Below are 18488 nucleotides of genomic sequence, written 5' to 3'. Positions count from 1 at the left end.
CCAGGCATATCTGCATGGGACCAAGCGAAGCAGTCAGAGCTGGACATGAGGAAATCTATTAATCTCCTCCTCAATCCTTCGGTCAGCTTGGAGCCGATCTTGAGATGTCGGGTCTGATCTCCTTTGATTAGTGGCACATCATCCATTTCCTCTACCTTTGGTTCCTCAGTGTAATGAGCCGGAGGCTTACTCTGTAATTGCTATAAGACCTTGGTCTTTCCCTTCAGACTAGTCTTGCAGCAGGAGCGGGAATACTCCTGATCTCCTCTGATCGCCTTTATTCCCCAGGGTGTAGGGAATTTCACCATTTGGTGAAGAGTCGAAGGGACGGCTCCCATGCCGTGACTCTAGGGCTGTCATAGGATCATATTGTAGGACGAGTCACAGTCAACAACGAGGAAGTTGATTGACATGTTGATCCCTTTAGCGTATACGGGGAGGGTCACCTCTCCGGCTGTTTGTTTGACTTCTCCGCTGAACCCTCTATAAGCGAGGTTATCATTCGAGTTAGAGCGCTTTCCTCCAGCCCCAGATCCTTGTACGCGGCCTGGAAGATGCTGTTGTCGGAGCTTCCATTATCTACCAGTATCCTTTTCACCAGGCAATTCGCTACATTGAGCGAAATGACCAGGGCGTCGTGATGCAGGGTGAGAACTTTCTCCTGCTCCTTGGCTGTGAAACTTATTTCGTCTGTACCTAGGAGTAGGCGTTTTGGCTTGGCTGCCTCTAGGCCGTGCTTGGCATTCTTGGTGCTTTTCTTCGTGTCTGCGTGGCTTATGCCGCTGATCTTCGAACCGCCTGATATGACATGAATCACTCGGTCCTGCCGAGGTGGCGAGACGGGAGCAGCTTTAGTGGCCTTTCCCGTTGTCTCCTTGCTTAGGTGGCTCTTGGCCTTCTCGGAAAGGAACTCCCTGAGGTGTCCTTTCTTAAGAAGCTCATTGACCTCGATCTTTAGTGCGATGCAGTCCTCCGTTTTGTGACCGTGGTCTCGGTGGAAGTCGCACCAGAAACAAGGGTTCCGGAAAGAGTCGGGTGCTTTCATCTTATGAGGCCACTAGACCTGTTGGCCCATCTGCCTCAGAACATTGATCAGCTCCGGCCTTGAGATGGAGAGGTGCGAGATGTCTGGTCATGTGGACACTGCCATCCCTTCTGCATTCTCGATCGGCAGGTTCTGGTATCTGCACTGGTTTCTATTTCCGGAGTCCCTGGGTGGTCTTTGAGAGGGTTTCTCGTCTCGCTCGGTTCGGTCTGATCTCATCGTCTTGGGATCCTGCTTTTGTTGCGCCTTAGCGCGGAAGGCGACATATTCTTCCCATTTGACATGCGCCTAGGCTCGAGATAGGACGTCTTCCATGGTTTTGCACTGGTATTTGGTTAACTCCTTATAGAGATCCCCGCCGGGGAGTAGGGATAGATAGCAGTGGGTATTCTGCATTCGGAAATAACCACCTTTTGAAAGCAGAGATAGCAGTGGGGGTGCTGCATTCCGAAATAGCCACCTTATCTTGATTGAAGCGTGCTATGTAGCCTCGAAGGGGTTCCGCCCTGTGCTGGAGGATTTCGTAGAGGCCATCAGAGGTTTTCTCTAGATCCCTGCTGCTGGCGAATTGTTCCACGAACTTATCGCTGAGAATCGCAAAGGAGGCTATGGACCTGGAGGGTAGGTTGATGTACCATTGCAGAGCGGGTCCGGTCAGGGTGGAGCCAAACCCTTTGCACATGGTAGGTTCACGCAACTCCTTTTGGAGTGCTACGGCGAGCATCCTTTGTCTGTATTGGGCGACGTGGTCGTCCGGATCAGTGGTGCCATCATACACCTTTATGTTGGGGAAGGAGAACTTCCTGGGCATCTCGATCAAGGTGATCTCATCCGTTAAAGGAGTATCGGCATAAGAGTCGGAGTTGCTCTTCCGGATGGGGGGAGCTACTCCTGGGAGCCTCTCTACCATGGACTGCATGGCATCGAGCCTCTTGGAGAACATCTGTTCCAAGTAAGCAACCATGGTAGACTCTGCTTTCGTAGCTCCATCAGGTGCTTCCTTATCGGGTTCCGGCTCAGTTTCGCTGTCTTCCACGTCGTAGGTCTTGGCATCCTTAGCCTTCTCGCGCGTTGATGTGTCTCCTCCAGACGCCGTAGGTGGGAGATTCGCACCGGTTCCGGAGTTGGGTGTCTCCAGAGTCAGCATAGGGCGGACCTGAGCCCGGAATCGACGCTTCTTGTTACTCGCCGTGTTGAGGGCTTGGTTCTCGTCACGGAGTTTAAGATTCTCCGATTCGAGCTGGATGAGCTTCCCGGCGCTCTACTACAGTTGTTTGGAGTGTTCTTTGAGTTTCTCCTTCAAGCTCTGGAATTCCGAGGAGAGCTCGGGATTAGCCTCCTCCCAAGTTTTATGGAACCCGGTTTCTTAACTTTGCAGACCATCTATTTGCCTATGAGTTCGGCTTCTCTTCGGGTAGCTTCGGGTAGCTCGTCCTGCTCGTTCACCGTCATTATCACGTAATTTAGATTACTCCCCTCCTTCTAGCGCCAAAATGTTAGGGGATTTTGTGTAGGATCTTTGTGAGTACCACAGAACGATAGACAAGGCTTAGATTTCGTGGGTAGTTGTATTGATTTGCAAGTAAGAAAGTAGAAAGACACGTTTTATTAGATCAAAGAGCTAGAACTACAACAGTTTTGAGTAAGAACCCTAGTTCTGGCCGCCTAGCTCTAATCTCTAAGTCTCGAAGTGTCGATCCCTTTCTTTATGGTTTAGGTTCCCTTTATATAGTCTTCTTAAGGCGGGACTTAGTCGGATGGAGTAGGTTAAACTCTTCCATATTTGAAAATATGGAAGTTTCTCCTTATCGGAAGTTTTCCTTTTCTCGTGGGAAGGGGGCCGTCCCTGGGACCGGGCCCAAAATACTTCATAGCGGGGAATCAGGGTGCCTCCTAGCGGGGACCCAGAGGCCGGTGTCCTGCCTGGGGTCTGAAGGAATTTAATACCTGAGTATTTTTCCTCAACAGCTGTTGCTGTAGGGTTTCTGGTGCTGTGGAATCTGGTTGAAATTACCCCTATTTCTATAGGAGTTTATGTTTCCACCCTGGTTTCTAGAACCTTGGAATCCAGTTCCACTGATGAAGTTCACATCTTCTTCTTCCTCTGCTCTACTCTCTGTGTCTACAATCTCTGCATCTTCAACCAAACAGACATGCTTCCTGAAAAGCTTGTGAACACTGTCCAGCTTTGCCTTCACTTCGTCCATCTGATCATTCCCAAGGATGGTGGCAGATCTCTTCCTCTCAAAGTTAGTGTTCTTGGTGCTGCTCCTAGATGCTAAGTTCTTAATAACTTTCACAGCCTCCTCTGGATTCCTGGTGTTGAAGTTCCCATTGCTGGAAGCATCAAGAACCATCTGGTACTGCACCGTGGTGCCTTAGTAGAAAGTACTGATCAGTTGTACTTCATTGAATCCATGGTTTGGACAGTCTCTCTGATAAGACTTGAATCTGATCCAAGAGCTTCTAAATGATTCTTCAGGCCCCTTAGTGAATGTAGCAATCTTGCTCCTCAAGTCTTCAGCATGTGCTTCATCAAAGAAATTGCATAAGAATGCATTCTTGATGTCGCTCAAGGATGTCAGGGATCCTGGTGGTAGCTTCTTAAGCCAATGCGAAGCATCTCCAGCAAGTGAGTACTTGAAGAGCTTGCATAGGAGGTAGTCTTCAGAGACTCCCTCGACTTTAATAGCAGATATAAGATCCTCGAACCTCTCCAGATTGTCTATAGGATGCTCGTGAGATAACCCATAGTAGGGTGTCTGTCCCACAAGTGTGTAGTACAGCGGCTTCAACTCAAAATTCCTCTGCAGAATTGGAGGACAAATGGCTGATCTGTTGGTGTAGAACTGATCCAGACGGTTGTAGTGAGCCAATGATCTGTGTCAGTCTGCCACATCTACAGGTAGAGTAGTGCCTGTAGCATCAGTATCGGACTCATGGATTGCAGCTCCCTGAGCATCTATCCTCTCACCTGCTGCATTACGTCGTTGACACTCCTGGTCATGCAGGTCTCCTCTCTCATCACGTACAAGAATCAAAGTCGCAACCATGTCTCGCGGCTCAGTATCGATCGATGTTCTGACTTAAGTATCGATCGATGTCGGATGTAAAATAGCGGGCGACGGAAGATGAGTGTCTTCGGTCGACGGTTGTGAGCGAGTGGCGGTCGACGGTTGTGAGCGAGTGTCGGTCGACGGGACTAGTGCCTGAGTCGACGGTGGCTGAAAAAAATCGAGCGACGAACAAGTGTTGTTGTCGATCGATGAGGAGCACGCTTCTTTGCGGATTGAACGCTCCAAGCTTGCAGGATCTGGTGAGAATAGCAGTTTAGTTTCCTTGTTGCTTCTGGTACTGCTGGGCATGTACCTGAAAATCCAAGGGAAAAATTTTTGTCAGAAATTGGTTTTAAACTTAACAAGAATCAAATCTAATAGGCAATCAAACCTCCCCGGTAACGGCACCAAATTTGGTATCACTCAAATTACCCTAAGGAGTGATTTTACTCTCTCAAATAACAGGTTCAATTGTAGTACTTAGGGATCAAATCCACAAGGAGCTAGGTGTTGGGGAAAAATATTCAGGTATTGAATTTCTCCAGACCCCAGGAAGAACACCGGCCTTTGGGTCCCCGCTAGGAGGTACGCCGGTTCCTTACTACGAAGTACTCTGGGTCCGGTCCCAGGGACCGCACCCTTCCCCCGGGAAAAGGAAAACTTCCGATAAGCAGAACCTGCCATATTTCCGAATATAGAAGAGTTTAACCTATTCCAACCGACTAAGGCCCACCTTAAGAAGACTATATAAAGGGAACCTAAACCCTAAAGCAAGGGATCGACACTTCAAGTCTTAGAGACTAGAGCTAGACGGCTAGAATTAGGGTTCTTACTCAAATCATTGTAATCCTAGCTTGTTTACTCAATAAAACATCTCTTCAAGTCTATTTCTCTCAAACTCATACAAAATCAATACAAATATTAAGCCTTTTCCATCGTTCTGTGGTACTCACAAAGATCCTACGCAAAAATCCCCTAACACTAGGGAACCTAATAAATCAAATTGGATTTGTTAAGTAAGATGGTTTAATGATTTAAATGTAAAGTTGCAGTTGTTTGAGCAAGTAATTGCTCGATTGATTGGTTGAGGTTTTTTTTGGTGCTTAAAAAGGAAATAGCTAGACTTAGGGTTTTTATTCAGGAAATATGGAATTATAATCCTATAGATGCCTAACAAGTTGCATGCATGATATTGTAGAGCTCAACACTTATAAACGAACCACTAGGCTCTCACTTTCTTGGTTCGTCTATTGACCAGTGTCGATCGATGATTCTATATGAATATCGATCGATGCATAATTCGAAACGTCGACCAATTATTCTATTTGAATATCGATCGACCCTATTGGTCAAGCGTTAATGCACGGGGTTGAATGTGCTCACTAAGCTCACTAGATCAGCTCTCTCCTTACTCTAGCAAGAACTTAGCTCAATTAGAATGGTTTCAGGATGAGATTAAAGCTATCGCTTATATCTAACAATCTTAGGGCAAGTTCTAGGTAGCTAATCTAGAATCAGGCATTAATGACAATCCAAATGATTAATATCACAACTTAACAGTCTATAGTTGGGGCTAATCCCTCATAACCTATTTAAACCCTAAAATCTAACAGGAGAACTACTCAGACATGACCAAGCAATTCATAACAACAATAAGGTATGAAAACTGCATTAGAATAGTAAATAAATATCAATGGAGTTCCAATCACAAATATAACTTTGAATCTTCTCTCCAATCTATCAAAATCCTAGAAAACCTTTTCTGTGAAAATAGTATAACAAGAAAAGCACACTTTTCCTCTAACATGTTGGCAAAGCTTATATAATTAGGTTAAAACTCGTCAGGGGTAATCTTGTAAATTGGTGAAGATTTGGGCTTCAAGTCGGCTGTGACCAAACGGGCTTTCTGCGCGCTTCGCTGTCGATCGATGTCAGGATGTGAACATCGATCAATTATTCCTCTTCAATATCGACCGATGGTCATCTCGGGTGCTTACTCCAAATATCTCCAAAATGCTCCAAAATCATCACTTATCTCCACATCATTCCTGATCCTATAAATATACTAAATAGACTCTATAATATAATAATTAACAGTTAAACACTTATAAACCATGGGTAAAAGTGGGTCAAATCCATGGTCTATCAATACGACCGAGACTTTTTTTGTGAGAGAGTCATGGTCGGCGGAATCTATTGATTACGGGGGTGCCTTAGTCGATGAGACGAAGTTTCTTTGTTGGATAAGCTAGTGTGGAGTTGATCCGTTTTGATGTAGGACGATTTTTCGTAAGATTCCATTTTTCCGGGTTCGAACGATAATCGTTTTGCTCGTATACAGATGTTTTCCGAAAATATAACAAGACGTTTCACAAGATGAGAGAAATTCGAACGAAGTCTTTTATTGCCGAAAAAGTTTCAAAACTATTGAGTACAAGGCAAATATTTTAGAATGCGGGAATATACGAGTATTCATATATGTACCCACTCCTCCCCCCCCCCCCTTTTTGAAGAGGGGGGATAGCTGAACTCGTCCTTCGACGAGCTGCCTACGTACCCCTTTCGGGGATCAAGCCATCTCGTAGTTCTGCTGTTTGTGCGAGTGTGTTTACTCGGCTATCGCATTTACGTCGATTACCTTAGTTGCAGGACCGACGTCTTCTACCGTTTTTTTCTCCTCCGGTTGGGTTGAAACGATGGGATCCAAAACTGGTTGTTTCCTGGCCGTTGTTTGAGTCAACGATTATGGACCGTCTTTTTCCGAAGCGTTTTCAATTAGTGCATGAGTAGCTTCGCCCGTTTGGGTTTCAACATTGCGGTGGTAGTGATTTTCTCTGGCTTGTGTTCGGCCAGGAAGCAACGCCTTGACTGTGTCTGGCATCCCAGATTGCGGCAATTCCAATATGGGTCGGGAATTTGATGCTTAAGTGATAAGTCGATGGGACCGCCTTCATGGCGTTTAGCCAAGGCGTGCCCATGATGCTGTAAATAGCCGGGTGGTCGACGACCGTGAAGTCGACAATCTTCGTGCCCTCGAAACTGGTCAGTGGCTTGAGCGATGATACGACTTCTCCTAGCTCGACGTTCATCCTCTTGAGAGTATCGCGGAAGATGACATTGACCGTGCTACCTGTGGCAATGAGAACCCTTGCGACCTCAAGATCTCTTATCAAGAGATCGATCACGAGTGGATCGCAATGGGGGTTGTCGATTCTGCCGGCCTCTTCTTCATAGAAATCATTTGGCGCGGACAAATTTAGCGAATTTGTGCTCGTCTCGGCCTGACGCTGATATGCTTTGATGGCAGAGATGTTATCTGTTGGGGAAAATACCCCGGTATCTTTTCCTCCAGCCTCCAGACAGGACCCATGCTCTGGGTCCCCGATAAAAGAACGCTTCAGGTCCCCGCTAAAAAGGAACCATGGGATCGGTCCCAGGGAACGACCTCCCTTCCAAGAAATGGAAGACTTCCGACAAGGAGAACCTTCCATATTTCCGAATATGCAAGAGTTTAACCTAAACCAAACCAACTTCAAGACTACTATATTAGAGCTCCAAAATCCCTGTAGCGAGGGATCGACTTCTCCAAGGGTTAGAGATTAGAACTAGACGGCTAGAATTAGGGATCTTACCTAATACCTTGTAACCTCGCTTGTTCTTGCTTGTTCTATCTAATAAAAGTCTCTTCAAGCCTATATCTTCGTTATCTTACTAAACCCCCACGAAAAATAGTCAAACACTTAATAGAACCCAGCTTATCCATCGTTCTATGGTACTTTAAAATAGCCTACACAAAAATCCCCTAACAGTTTGGCGCTAGAAGGAGGGGAGTCATCAAACTACGTGACGATGACGGTGGACTAGCATAACGAGCCATCTGATGACGCTCAAAGAGTAGCTGAACTCCAGAAGCAAATTGACGGCATGCAGAACCAAATAACCGAGATGATTCGAACTCGGGAAGCAACCGGGGAAACCCCAACCTCTCTTCAAAAGTCCAGAGTCTAAAGGAGAAACTTGACGAACACTCCAAACAGCTGGAGCAAAGTGCCGAGAAGCTCAGCCAGTTGCAGTCGGAGAATACGGTCCTCCGAGATCAAAACCAAGCCCGCAATACGAAGCGTTGTTTCAACACCCAGGTTCATCCCATGGGGAATCTAAACACTCCAAACTCTGGAGAAGGTGCGACCGATCCAGCTCCTGAGTCAGGTGTAGCCGAGGCAACGCTTGAAGGAGCTGAGAATCCTCGATTCCACAACGTGGAGGAGAGTGATTCCGAACCAGAATACAATAAGGAGACACCTGAGAAAATAACAGCGACAGAGTCCCCCATGACCGCCTACCTCGAGCAGATGTTCTCCAAGAGATTCGATGCCCTGCAGTCCATGGTGGAACGCCTACCAGGAGTAGCCCCCCCCAATCCGAAGGAGTAACCCGGACTCCTACGCCGATACCCCCTTCGTGGAAGCAATCGCCTTTGTCGAGATGCCTAGAATGTTTTCCTTCCCCAGCATAAAGATGTACGACGGTACAGGCGACCCCGACGATCATATCGCTCAGTACAAGCAGCGGATGCTCGCTGTTGCACTACCAAAAGAGTCTCGCGAAGCTACAATGTGTAAAGGTTTTGGCTCCACTCTGATCGGACCTTCCTTACAATGGTTCATCAACCTACCCACCAGGTCCATATCCTCTTTCGCGAGCCTCAGCGACAAGTTTGTGGAACAATTCGCGAGTAGTAGGAGCCTGGAGAAGACTTCAGACGGTCTCTACGAGATTCTTCAGCATCGGGTAGAACCCTTGCGAGACTACATAGCCCGCTTCAACCAAGAGAAGGTGACAGTTCCCGAATGCAGCATCCCTACCGCGATCTCTGCCTTCAAAAGGGGCCTGCTTCCAGACGGGGGCCTCTACAAAGAATTAACCATGTATCCCTGCAAGACCATGGAAGACGTGTTATCCCGAGCCTGGGCGCAAGTGAAGTGGAAAGAAGACGTCGCTAGCCGCGCTAAAGCCCAGCCGAAGCAGGACAAAAAGTCGGCCCGATCGAATCAAGAAAATCGGGATGAAAAATCCTCCCAAAGGGCGACCAAGGACTCCAGGAATAGAAACCGGTGCAGGTTTCAATGCCGACCCCTGAAAAAGGAAGAAGGAATGTCGGTATCCACTTGGCCCGACATCTCCCATCTATCGATATCCACCCCGAGGCTAGTCAACATCTTGAGGCAAATGGGCCAACAGGTCAAGTGGCCTCAAAAGATGAAGGCACCTGACTCGTTCCAGAACCCTGGCCTCTGGTGCGACTTCCATCGCGACCACGGTCACAAAACTGAAGACTGCGTCGCTCTAAGGATCGAGGTCAAGGAACTACTCCAAAAGGGGCATCTCCGGGAATTCCTCTCAGAGAAAGCCAGGAACCATCTAAGTAAAGAGGTGTCGGTAAAATCCACTGGAGCTATACCCGCCTCGCCACTTTGCCAGGACTGAGTGATCCATGTCATATCGGGAGGCTCGGAGATAAATGGCTTGAGTTACGCAGCTGCCAAGGAAAGCATCTGCAACGCCAAGCACGGTCTAGAGACGACAAAACCAAAGCGCTTGCTCCAAGGAACCGACGAAATAAGCTTCACAGCCAAGGAACAGGAGAGGATCCTGGCTCCCCACCATGATGCTGTGGTTATCTCACTCACTGTAGCAAACTGCTTGGTGAAAAGAATACTAGTGGACAACGGTAGCTCCAACAACATCATCTTCCAGACTGTGTACCAGGACCTAGGGCAGGAGAAGAGTACCTGACGCGCAAAAAACTCCACTCATCGGATTCAGCGGTAAAGTCAAGCAAACAGCCGGAGAGGTCACTCTCCCAGTATACGCTGAAGGGATCAACATGTCTACAACATGATCCTAGGACGACCATGGATTCATGACATGGGAGCAGTCCCTTCAACCCTCCATCAAATGGTGAAGTTCCCTACACCCTGGGGCATCACAATAATCAAAGGAGATAAGGCGAACTCTCGATCCTTCTACCAAACTACCTTAAAGGGAAAGACCAAGGTCTTATAGCAATTACAGAAGACACCTCAGGTCCCGCGAACTCAGGGACCAGAGGTCAAGAAGACATGTGAATGGCGATCGGTTCAGAGGACGCGGACCCCGAATCATGTGAAGGACCCCCTGAGGACCTATATCGACCACTTCGCATGGTCTCATTCGAGGTCCTCAAAAGCTGTACCTGCTCATAATACATGGATCTCGTAAGATCCTCGTCCTCCACCCCGCATAGATTAGCCCACCAAGGATCTCATCAGCTATCAACCAATGGTCTCGCAAATGAAAAAGCGGGGCATGAACACCGTGAGGAGACCTCCTATGAAATCATACCGGACGGATCTGGGGCAGAGGGTACCCTGCCAACAAAGAACGGAGATACCTAGCCAAGCCAGAATTTTTCAAATCTGGTCGCTCCGGTGGATGAATGCGACTACACATCTCATGGCCGTGGTGAAAATCTTCATCACCACGAAACACTGACAGCGGATCCCCAATAACAAGAAAACCTACAGAAGCTGGGGCACGAGACAAATCTCGGTCACGGTCCCCGGGCCCAAGGGAGAAGCAGTATCCAGCAATGGAGGGAGGGATGACGCGCCAAGGCAGCACTCATTTAATCCTCAACAAACCAGCATGAAGTCCACCTCCCAGGAGGAAAGCGACAAAAGGGTCCACAGAACCCAGGGGACTGGTCCCGACCACGGAGTGCCGCCAGGGACCGCAGCAGGAAAGAGGAATCCTCCAGCAGGGGCACTCCTCCCAACAGCGAAACAGAGCCTACGGGCTACATAACAAAGGTAAAATATGGCCTAACCACCGGGGTACCTCGGAAGCTTATGTCTTGTACGGTCTCCGGACCATCATTTTTATTACTTATTTATTATTTAAGCATTATGTTTTCCTACTCCTATGAACGCTGAAACGTCTCCGGACACAGCTTATGCAATAAAATAGTTTCGACTATAAAAGAGTAGTAGGAATAATACTTAAAGGGGTAAACGAGCTGGATCAGGTCCAAGCGACCTCCGATCATGGCCAACCCTCAATGAAAAAGTGGTACGACCACACAAAAAATAAAACTGGTATGAGACATAAGGTAGGAATGGGTCTGCGCAAGCCCGAGTATGCCGTCAATACTTCCTAAAAACCCATGTATAGCCTCAGGCATATCGGGGTCCCAAACTAAGTAAATACCCAAACGTTAAAGGCACCTGTATTAAAAAGCTACGTGCTAAATAATACAGAAGACACAAGGTATAATTGCAAAAGTACTGTGATAACAGGGAGCAAAAGTGCAAAAATCCGGGAGCACCCTATGATATCCTGTTTCTCCAGACGTGGAAAGCAGCGTAAGCCTAGCACTTGGGTTTTCACCCATACCAGCACCCTCTAAGTCTGATAGTGGCTTCCTGCAGAAGCAGCATGCAGCGCGGGAACTTAATAGTGGCCAGCTTCCGAGCGGCAGAATGCGAAATCCCATCAGGTATCGGTAGCGGCCTCACCTAGGCAGGCAGAATACGGTCCCTAAAAACTAATAATTCAGAACCCCCGGGTTATTGAAAACCTTCGAGTCCCCAAGCAGTCTTCGGGCCCTGAAATGATTTTAAACCTCCAGGTTCTTTATAACCCTCGGGCCCAACTATGATCTCAGGATCCTCAGTATAGAAGTTTTTAAACGGCCTCAAAGCCCGAGAACCAAAATCTATAAACGATATATATAGCCTATAGGCCAATGACCTCAGGGTCCCCATAAAGACCTCCGAATCCTATATGGTCAGAGCTAAGATTCCGATCTTGGAATCCCAAACTCTCACGAGAACGAGAAACAAAGCTTGCAGGGAAAAGGAATTCATTACGAAAAATCATTGTTCCAAAGAGAATCAAGAAAGGCAACATGAAGCCATTAGTCAAAGAAAAACAGGTTCGACAAAAAGCATCTAGAAAGGCGGACCAGCTGAGACTCGAGACTCCGCAACGGACCTCAAGTTGACTTGGGAAAACCCTCCAGAATGGCGACCCAATCCCTCAGACCAAAGTAGATACTGACGATATTCTTCCTCGGGATCCCAGTGCTCCGTCCTTCCTTCCAACCATTCCTTCATAAGCTCCCATCTAGCCAAAGCTCTCACCTACCAAATCAATAAGTCATGCTGAGCCGCCATATCTCGCACCCGATTACGGAGAAGGAATAGCTCGATGAGCAGCCTCTGCTGAATGACCATTAGCGGAACCCCTCCAGTCGGGGTCCCGACTGAGTCTGATCTAATCCTAGAAGTCGTCGGCGTTGCTCTAGCCAAACGAGGTGGAGGAGTGTAGAAAGAACGCCTTCTGCGCGTCCCAGCCTGTTGATACTCGTCGTAAAGAACCAAAGCAGGGAGTCTCGCAATATTCCCTAAAGAATAGAAGAGTAAGAAGACGAAACCCTACCAAGCAAGGACTAAGAAGCAAGAACTTACCCCAAAGACGGCTGTGGCGCAAGACTTCCTTACTCAACAGGAATGACACTCTACGGAAACACCGAGAAATCGCTAGCACATGTTTCGCCACTGCTTCCCAAAGGAAGGACACCAGATGAGCCACATCTAAAAACAAAACCAATCATCGGCAAATCAACAACCGCAGGAGAATGAAATACATAAGACAAGACTTACCGACGGTACGCTTGAACGTAGGGTAAAAGAAGGGTTCCTGAATCTTCATAAACGCGTATCGGCTGTTTCAGTTATTCCCAAAGGGGTAGTTACCCCTGGTACCTCTTGAAGGCTCCTCGACCAAAGGGGTGCCATCGCGGGGTTGAAGATGATAGAATCCGGGCATGATCATCAACGGGGCAAAGTAGTAGGAATACAGAACCTCATGTATCACGATGTCAAGGCCATAGAGCTCCCCAAGTACTTGGATCGACATCAAAGTCCTCCAGGATAAGGGAGTAAGCTGAGAAGGGGCAGAAACCAAAGAACGACGATATCTCAGCCACGAGTGACGGAAAGATCCCCCGAAAACCTGCCACAAAGTATGCCTCAAAGACTGCCATCTCGTTTGGTCCCTCGTCAGCAGCGTGTTCAAACTCAGAGGGACTCCTCATCAGTACCGAAGAATGAATTGCATATCTCCTCCGGATGGCCATCAGATTCTCCTCCTGGATCTCAGAGCATGGGCCGTCATCAAGAACATAAGAGCAATGTTGCTTCGAGGGTGATCTCGGGTTCTCCTCGTTATCAGCCTCGGGGACATCTCCGTGAACAGCAGCAGGTGATGAAAAGGGGTCAGCAAATAGGCAACGAGGCCTTACGCGACCACCTACGAGGGAGGCCGGAAGAGAGGGTAAATCAGAATTCATCATTCTTAAATAAGGGATGATCTGGTGAGAAGCGTCATGGATCCTAAATATACGCCTAACCCTTTCCTTTTTAAAGACCGGGAAAAGGAAATCGAATATTTACAAATCTCCTAGAGAATCCTTAACAAAGAGCGACCGGCCTAGAACAAAGGAAATCCGATCCATGAAGGAAAAACGTAATTCATCTACCCTAAAGATCATGCTCCTACCTTTTTCCGGTTAAAAAGATCCCAGCCAAAAAGACTCCGGTTCTCTCCAACAAGAACTCTCTCCAGCCTCATCACCTTCAGAAAATTCAAGAAGCTACTATCAAGCTCCGGCTAAAAAAGGAGGAACCGATCCTCACCTGGTTTCAGAATGAGCTCCGGCTTGAATGGAATACAGGAGAGCGAGACCGATGGAGCGGAGTCCTGCCTAAGGGGAGCGTGCTGAGAATGAGCAACCCCGGTTGACTTGAGTGCACAGGTTATTCCCCGACTTCGGTGACGAAATCAAGAAATAAGGGGCAAACTGTTGGGAAAAATACACTGGTATCATTTCCTCCAACCTCCAGGCAAGACCCAGGCCCCGGGTCTCCGATAAAGGAACGCTCCAGGTCCCTGCTAAAAAGGAACCCTGGGATCGGTCCCAGGGACCGACCTCCCTTCCAAGAAATGGAAGACTTCCGACGAGGAGAACCTTCCATATATCCGAATATGGAAGAGTTTAACCTAAAAACAAACCGACTTCAAGACGACTATATAAGAGCTCCTAAATCCCTGAAACAAGGGATCGACTTCTCCAAGGCCTAGAGATTAGAACTAGACGGCTAGAATTAGGGTTCTTACCTAATAACTTGTAACCTCACTTGTTCTAGCTTGTTCTATCTAATAAAAGTCTCTTCAAGCTTATATCTTCCTTTTCTTACTAAATCCCCACGAAACATACACAAACACTTAATAGAAACCAGCTTATCCATCGTTCTGTGGTACTCTAAAAGAGCCTACACCAAAATTCCCTTACAGTATCGCTGCAGTTTTACGATCCTCCGATGATCATATTAACTCTGCGGCGACTATAGTCGTTGCCCTTCTCGTCCTACCCTCTCTCACGCATTTCTCCGATTGGTTCCCCTGGAGAGAGTTCTCCGTTTGAGGGGCCTTATCGTTTCCCGGAGGGCGGTCTGAATTGTGGACGAGATCTTTTACGCTAGACACTTCGGCGAGTTCTCCCACGAGCAGCTTTGCAGCCAACCTAGCACCGAGAACTTTGCAGTTTACGGTCGAGTGGTCGCGGGCCTGGTGAAAGTTGCAGAAGGCGTTCTTGTCATAATTCGGATTTCAGGTCCATGTATTACCCGTCGTCAGGCCTTGCTCGGAGTTGATGGCGTAGTTATGTGCTCCCTGGGTCTCTTCTTTCCCGTGATGGACATTTTTGTCGTTCCGAGGGTTTTTCTTTCTAGACTTCTGATCCGACCCCGGATCCTTTGACGATGTCTTCGTCAGCCTCCACTTTTATGACAAGACTTTTGTCTCTTCTTCGATGATTATGGAGTCCGTGGCTTTATGGAGCGCGTCTTGGATCGTACGCGGCTTAAACCAAAGTTATACACTTCCTGAAATTTGACTTGTACCATTCCGTCTTTCGGAGCGCGTCTACTGCTACTTTGTCGCTTATTCCGCTGACTCTAGCCATGGCGGTTTTAAACCATTTTATGAAGTCGCGTAGAGATTCGTCCTCTTCAGGGGACATGCTCAAGAGATCTACATCAGAGGTTTCCCGATCTATGAAGATAGAGTACTGGATGAGAAACTCCGAGGCGAGTTGGCAAAAACTTCGGATGGAATTTCTCCTCAGGCGAGAAAACCATTCGAGTGTTGCTCCTCGGAGGTTTTCGACGAAGAGGCGGCATTCGCCGGCATCTCTTTCGCTTTCTCTGAATTTGGCTCTCCCCATCGCAATCTGAAAGGCCTATAGGTTTGCCCTGGGATCCGTTCTACCGTCGTAGGGTGTTACCTTGATCTTTCCAGGATCCAAAACCCTAGTTCCGATGATGCGGGTAATGAAGGGTGTTTTTCGAGATTCCTCGAGCCGCAGATCAATCTCGGGCGCGGTGCTAGTAGCGTGGTGAATCCGAGATTTCACCGCACTAACTTCCGCAACCGTTTTCATGAGATGATCGCGAAGATCACGGATCTGGGATTTCACGCTCGCAGATTTCCGACCTTGTCGGTGTTTGCTGCGAGTGTTTCGAGTCTTCTCCTCGGCCAGTTCTTCTTGTTTGTCCCAGAAGATAGATTCTTTTTCTTCGGCCATAGGGTTATCGAACTGGGAGTCGTTTTGAGGCGCACGGTTCCTCATACGACGTGGATGCACGTCTGCGTCTTCATCCGTAGGTTCGGACTGACTGCTAGAATCCACATCGACGCGCCCGATTTCTCCTTCCTCCTTGTCTTCCACGATAGTTGGAAGATCTCCCGGGTTTTTCCGTGTTGGCATAGGAGTGATTTTGTCGGGGTTTTGCCCGAACGTTTTACCCTGCGCGTTGCCAGACCGGTCAGAAGGAGTTGTGAAATCGAGTCTTCTTCCACGGACTCAGGTAGTTCTGCGCAAAAGAACGGCCCTGGTTCTTGCTGTTAGGTTTTAGACTTGTTTAGGGAGAGAACTCATGATCTTGTCCCGTTATTCCGACTTCTTTTTGAAAGTCGAGAACATCTTTTCGACCTCCTGATATCTCTCAAATTACCCTATGGAGTGAATTACTCTCTCAAATAAGAGGTTCAGATGTAGTACTTAAGGATCGAATCCACATAGACTCTAGGATTACACAATAGATTTATAGTCTTTGAATTAAAGCTAGATTAATGGGTTAATAGGTTTAAAAGCAGTAAATGAATTGGTGAGCAAAGTAATTGCTCGATTGGTTTGATTTGAGGTTGTTAACAATTGGGTGAATAGCTAGATTCAGGTATATTCTCAGGTGTGATAAGTAAATAACTTAATTTGGGTTTTAGGGATTTATTGATATTAATTGTTCTTGAATTCAAAGTCAGATATAATCAATTTGATTATCTAATCTGGATCTCGGATTTCAACTATCGTGTGTTAATCGCGAGAAAGTGCCGCTCGATGATTCGTTTTGAATATCGATCGATACACCTTTCAAAATATCGATCGACAGAACTATCGCTGCGTTGATTGATGCTTCTTCCAGAAAGCTTAACGGACAGGTTTGATTTATATTCTCTAACTTACTATATCAACTCTCGTTTGTATCTAGTCAGTTAGATCATACTAGTTTATTTTCAGGTAATGAGTCAAGCAATGGCTTGATCTCAGTTAATCTTAAGATCTAAGTTTAAAAGGTGATCAATCCTAAACTTAGCTTTAAGAGTAACTAGATGAAGAACTGTTGGGGAAAAATATTCCATGAAGAGATTTCTCCAGCTTCCGGCTTCCAGGTTCCCGCCTCTAGCTTCCGGGTCTCTGCATCCGGCTTCCAGGTCCCTGCCCCCTGGTCTGGGTCCTGACGCCGGCTTCCGGCGTCCAGGCAGAGTGATTTATCCTTCCTTAGGATAAATGGAAATCTTCAATTTAAGGTAACCAGCTTAGGCAAGAAGGTGTCTCCTTAGATTCGAGAGAAAGAGGAAGTATTCCAATACATATGACATCTCTTAAGAAAAAGGGAAATATTCTATTATCTAAGGATATAATGAATATTTCAAAATCCTAAGAGAGAGGCACGACCTCCACTATAAATATAGGTTTCTAAACCTAAAGAAGGGGGTCTGAGACGTCCAAGACCAGAGATCATCAACTCGATAGCCGCCAAGACAATACTCAACACCTAGAAGACCTTCTTCTTCGACACGCCTATGACAGGCTGATCCCGGCGATTACTATCAACAAAATGAAGTTATATGCTCACTGCTGCACGTCTACAACTCTCCATCTTGGTTCAAGCCACGATCTCCAGCTCATCAGCAGGGTCCCTCCATGCTCACTGAAGCACATCGACACATCATGCTCACTGTAGCATATCGACGGGTCTACCATCTGTTCCGGCCATGCGCCCCCTAGAACAGATGACATCTATCACCTTTAGAGCTACGTGCTCCCAAGGCCTCGCGCCCTTTAGAGCTACGCTCTCCCAAGGCCTCGCGCCCACAGAGCTACGCGCTCCCAGAGCTACATGATCCCAAGGCCTCCCGCCCTTTAAAGCTACGCGCTCCCAAGGCCTCGCGCCCACAGAGCTAGGTGCTCCCAAGGCTACGTGCCCATTAGGCCATGTGCCCACTAGAGCCACGTGCTCCCAAGGCTACGTGCCCATCTAGGCTACGCGCCTCCATATACATGAACTATGTGGGAACCAATGTTCACACCGTCGAGTTTTGTTAATCGAAGGAAAGCCAAGTTAACCTAGCCTTCCCTGAAGGTCCCGGTTATCTGCTGGGCCACGCACAACACAATCAATATGAAAGATTCGAAAGTAATAAATCGTAGAAGAGCGAAAAGAGAACAAAGAGGTCGTATTTCCGAATTCGCGTTTGAGCGTGAACAACATGTAAGATCGTAGGCCACGAGAGCTGTCGGTATGTTCGCAAGTCTAGCCACCTAAGTTCTAACCTAGTCGACTCGCAGCTCAGTAGTAAAAAATGGAAAATTACCTAAATTTCTCTAAGTATTAAGTTTGCTCTTAGAATGCCCTCCCTTTCTCTTCGTCCTAGGTCCTCCTTATATACTCCTCCATAGGTTGGTTTATCTCTTCTAGGGCCGGATTTGCCGTGAAGCGGGCTTTTCCATATTTCCTTCTTCTTTGTGATTATCTTCGGAAATTTGACATTTATCTCTCCCCGCGGACGAGATAAACCGTCATACCAGTCTTTGGGTTCAAGTCTTTTGGGACCAAAGATGGGCCGTTGTCCGCAATTTGGACCCTCTTTGGGTCGTATCGAGACTTAAGCGTTTTTACGATTTTACTCGCGAAGTAGCCGTTGGTATAGGCATGGTTCTT

The 18488-nt window shown here is 47.3% G+C and overlaps 2 protein-coding genes across 2 annotated transcripts; one reads left to right on the top strand and one right to left on the bottom strand.

The window, feature by feature from the left end:
- Nucleotides 1-442: 442 nt before the first annotated feature.
- Nucleotides 443-1045, bottom strand: LOC106442618. Its single transcript, XM_013884280.1, has one exon. It carries the CDS (start codon nucleotides 1043-1045, stop codon nucleotides 443-445), a length of 603 nt encoding a protein of 200 aa, XP_013739734.1.
- Nucleotides 1046-8619: 7574 nt separating this feature from the next.
- On the top strand, nucleotides 8620-9588 carry LOC106442619. Its single transcript, XM_013884281.2, has one exon. It carries the CDS (start codon nucleotides 8620-8622, stop codon nucleotides 9586-9588), a length of 969 nt encoding a protein of 322 aa, XP_013739735.2.
- The last annotated feature ends 8900 nt before the right edge of the window (nucleotides 9589-18488 follow it).

This window comes from Brassica napus, chromosome C2 (genome assembly GCF_020379485.1).
Source record: "Brassica napus cultivar Da-Ae chromosome C2, Da-Ae, whole genome shotgun sequence".
Classification (NCBI taxonomy): Eukaryota; Viridiplantae; Streptophyta; class Magnoliopsida; order Brassicales; family Brassicaceae; genus Brassica; species Brassica napus.
Note: the sequence above shows the minus strand (reverse complement) of the source record. Positions and strands in the feature narration are given on the sequence as shown.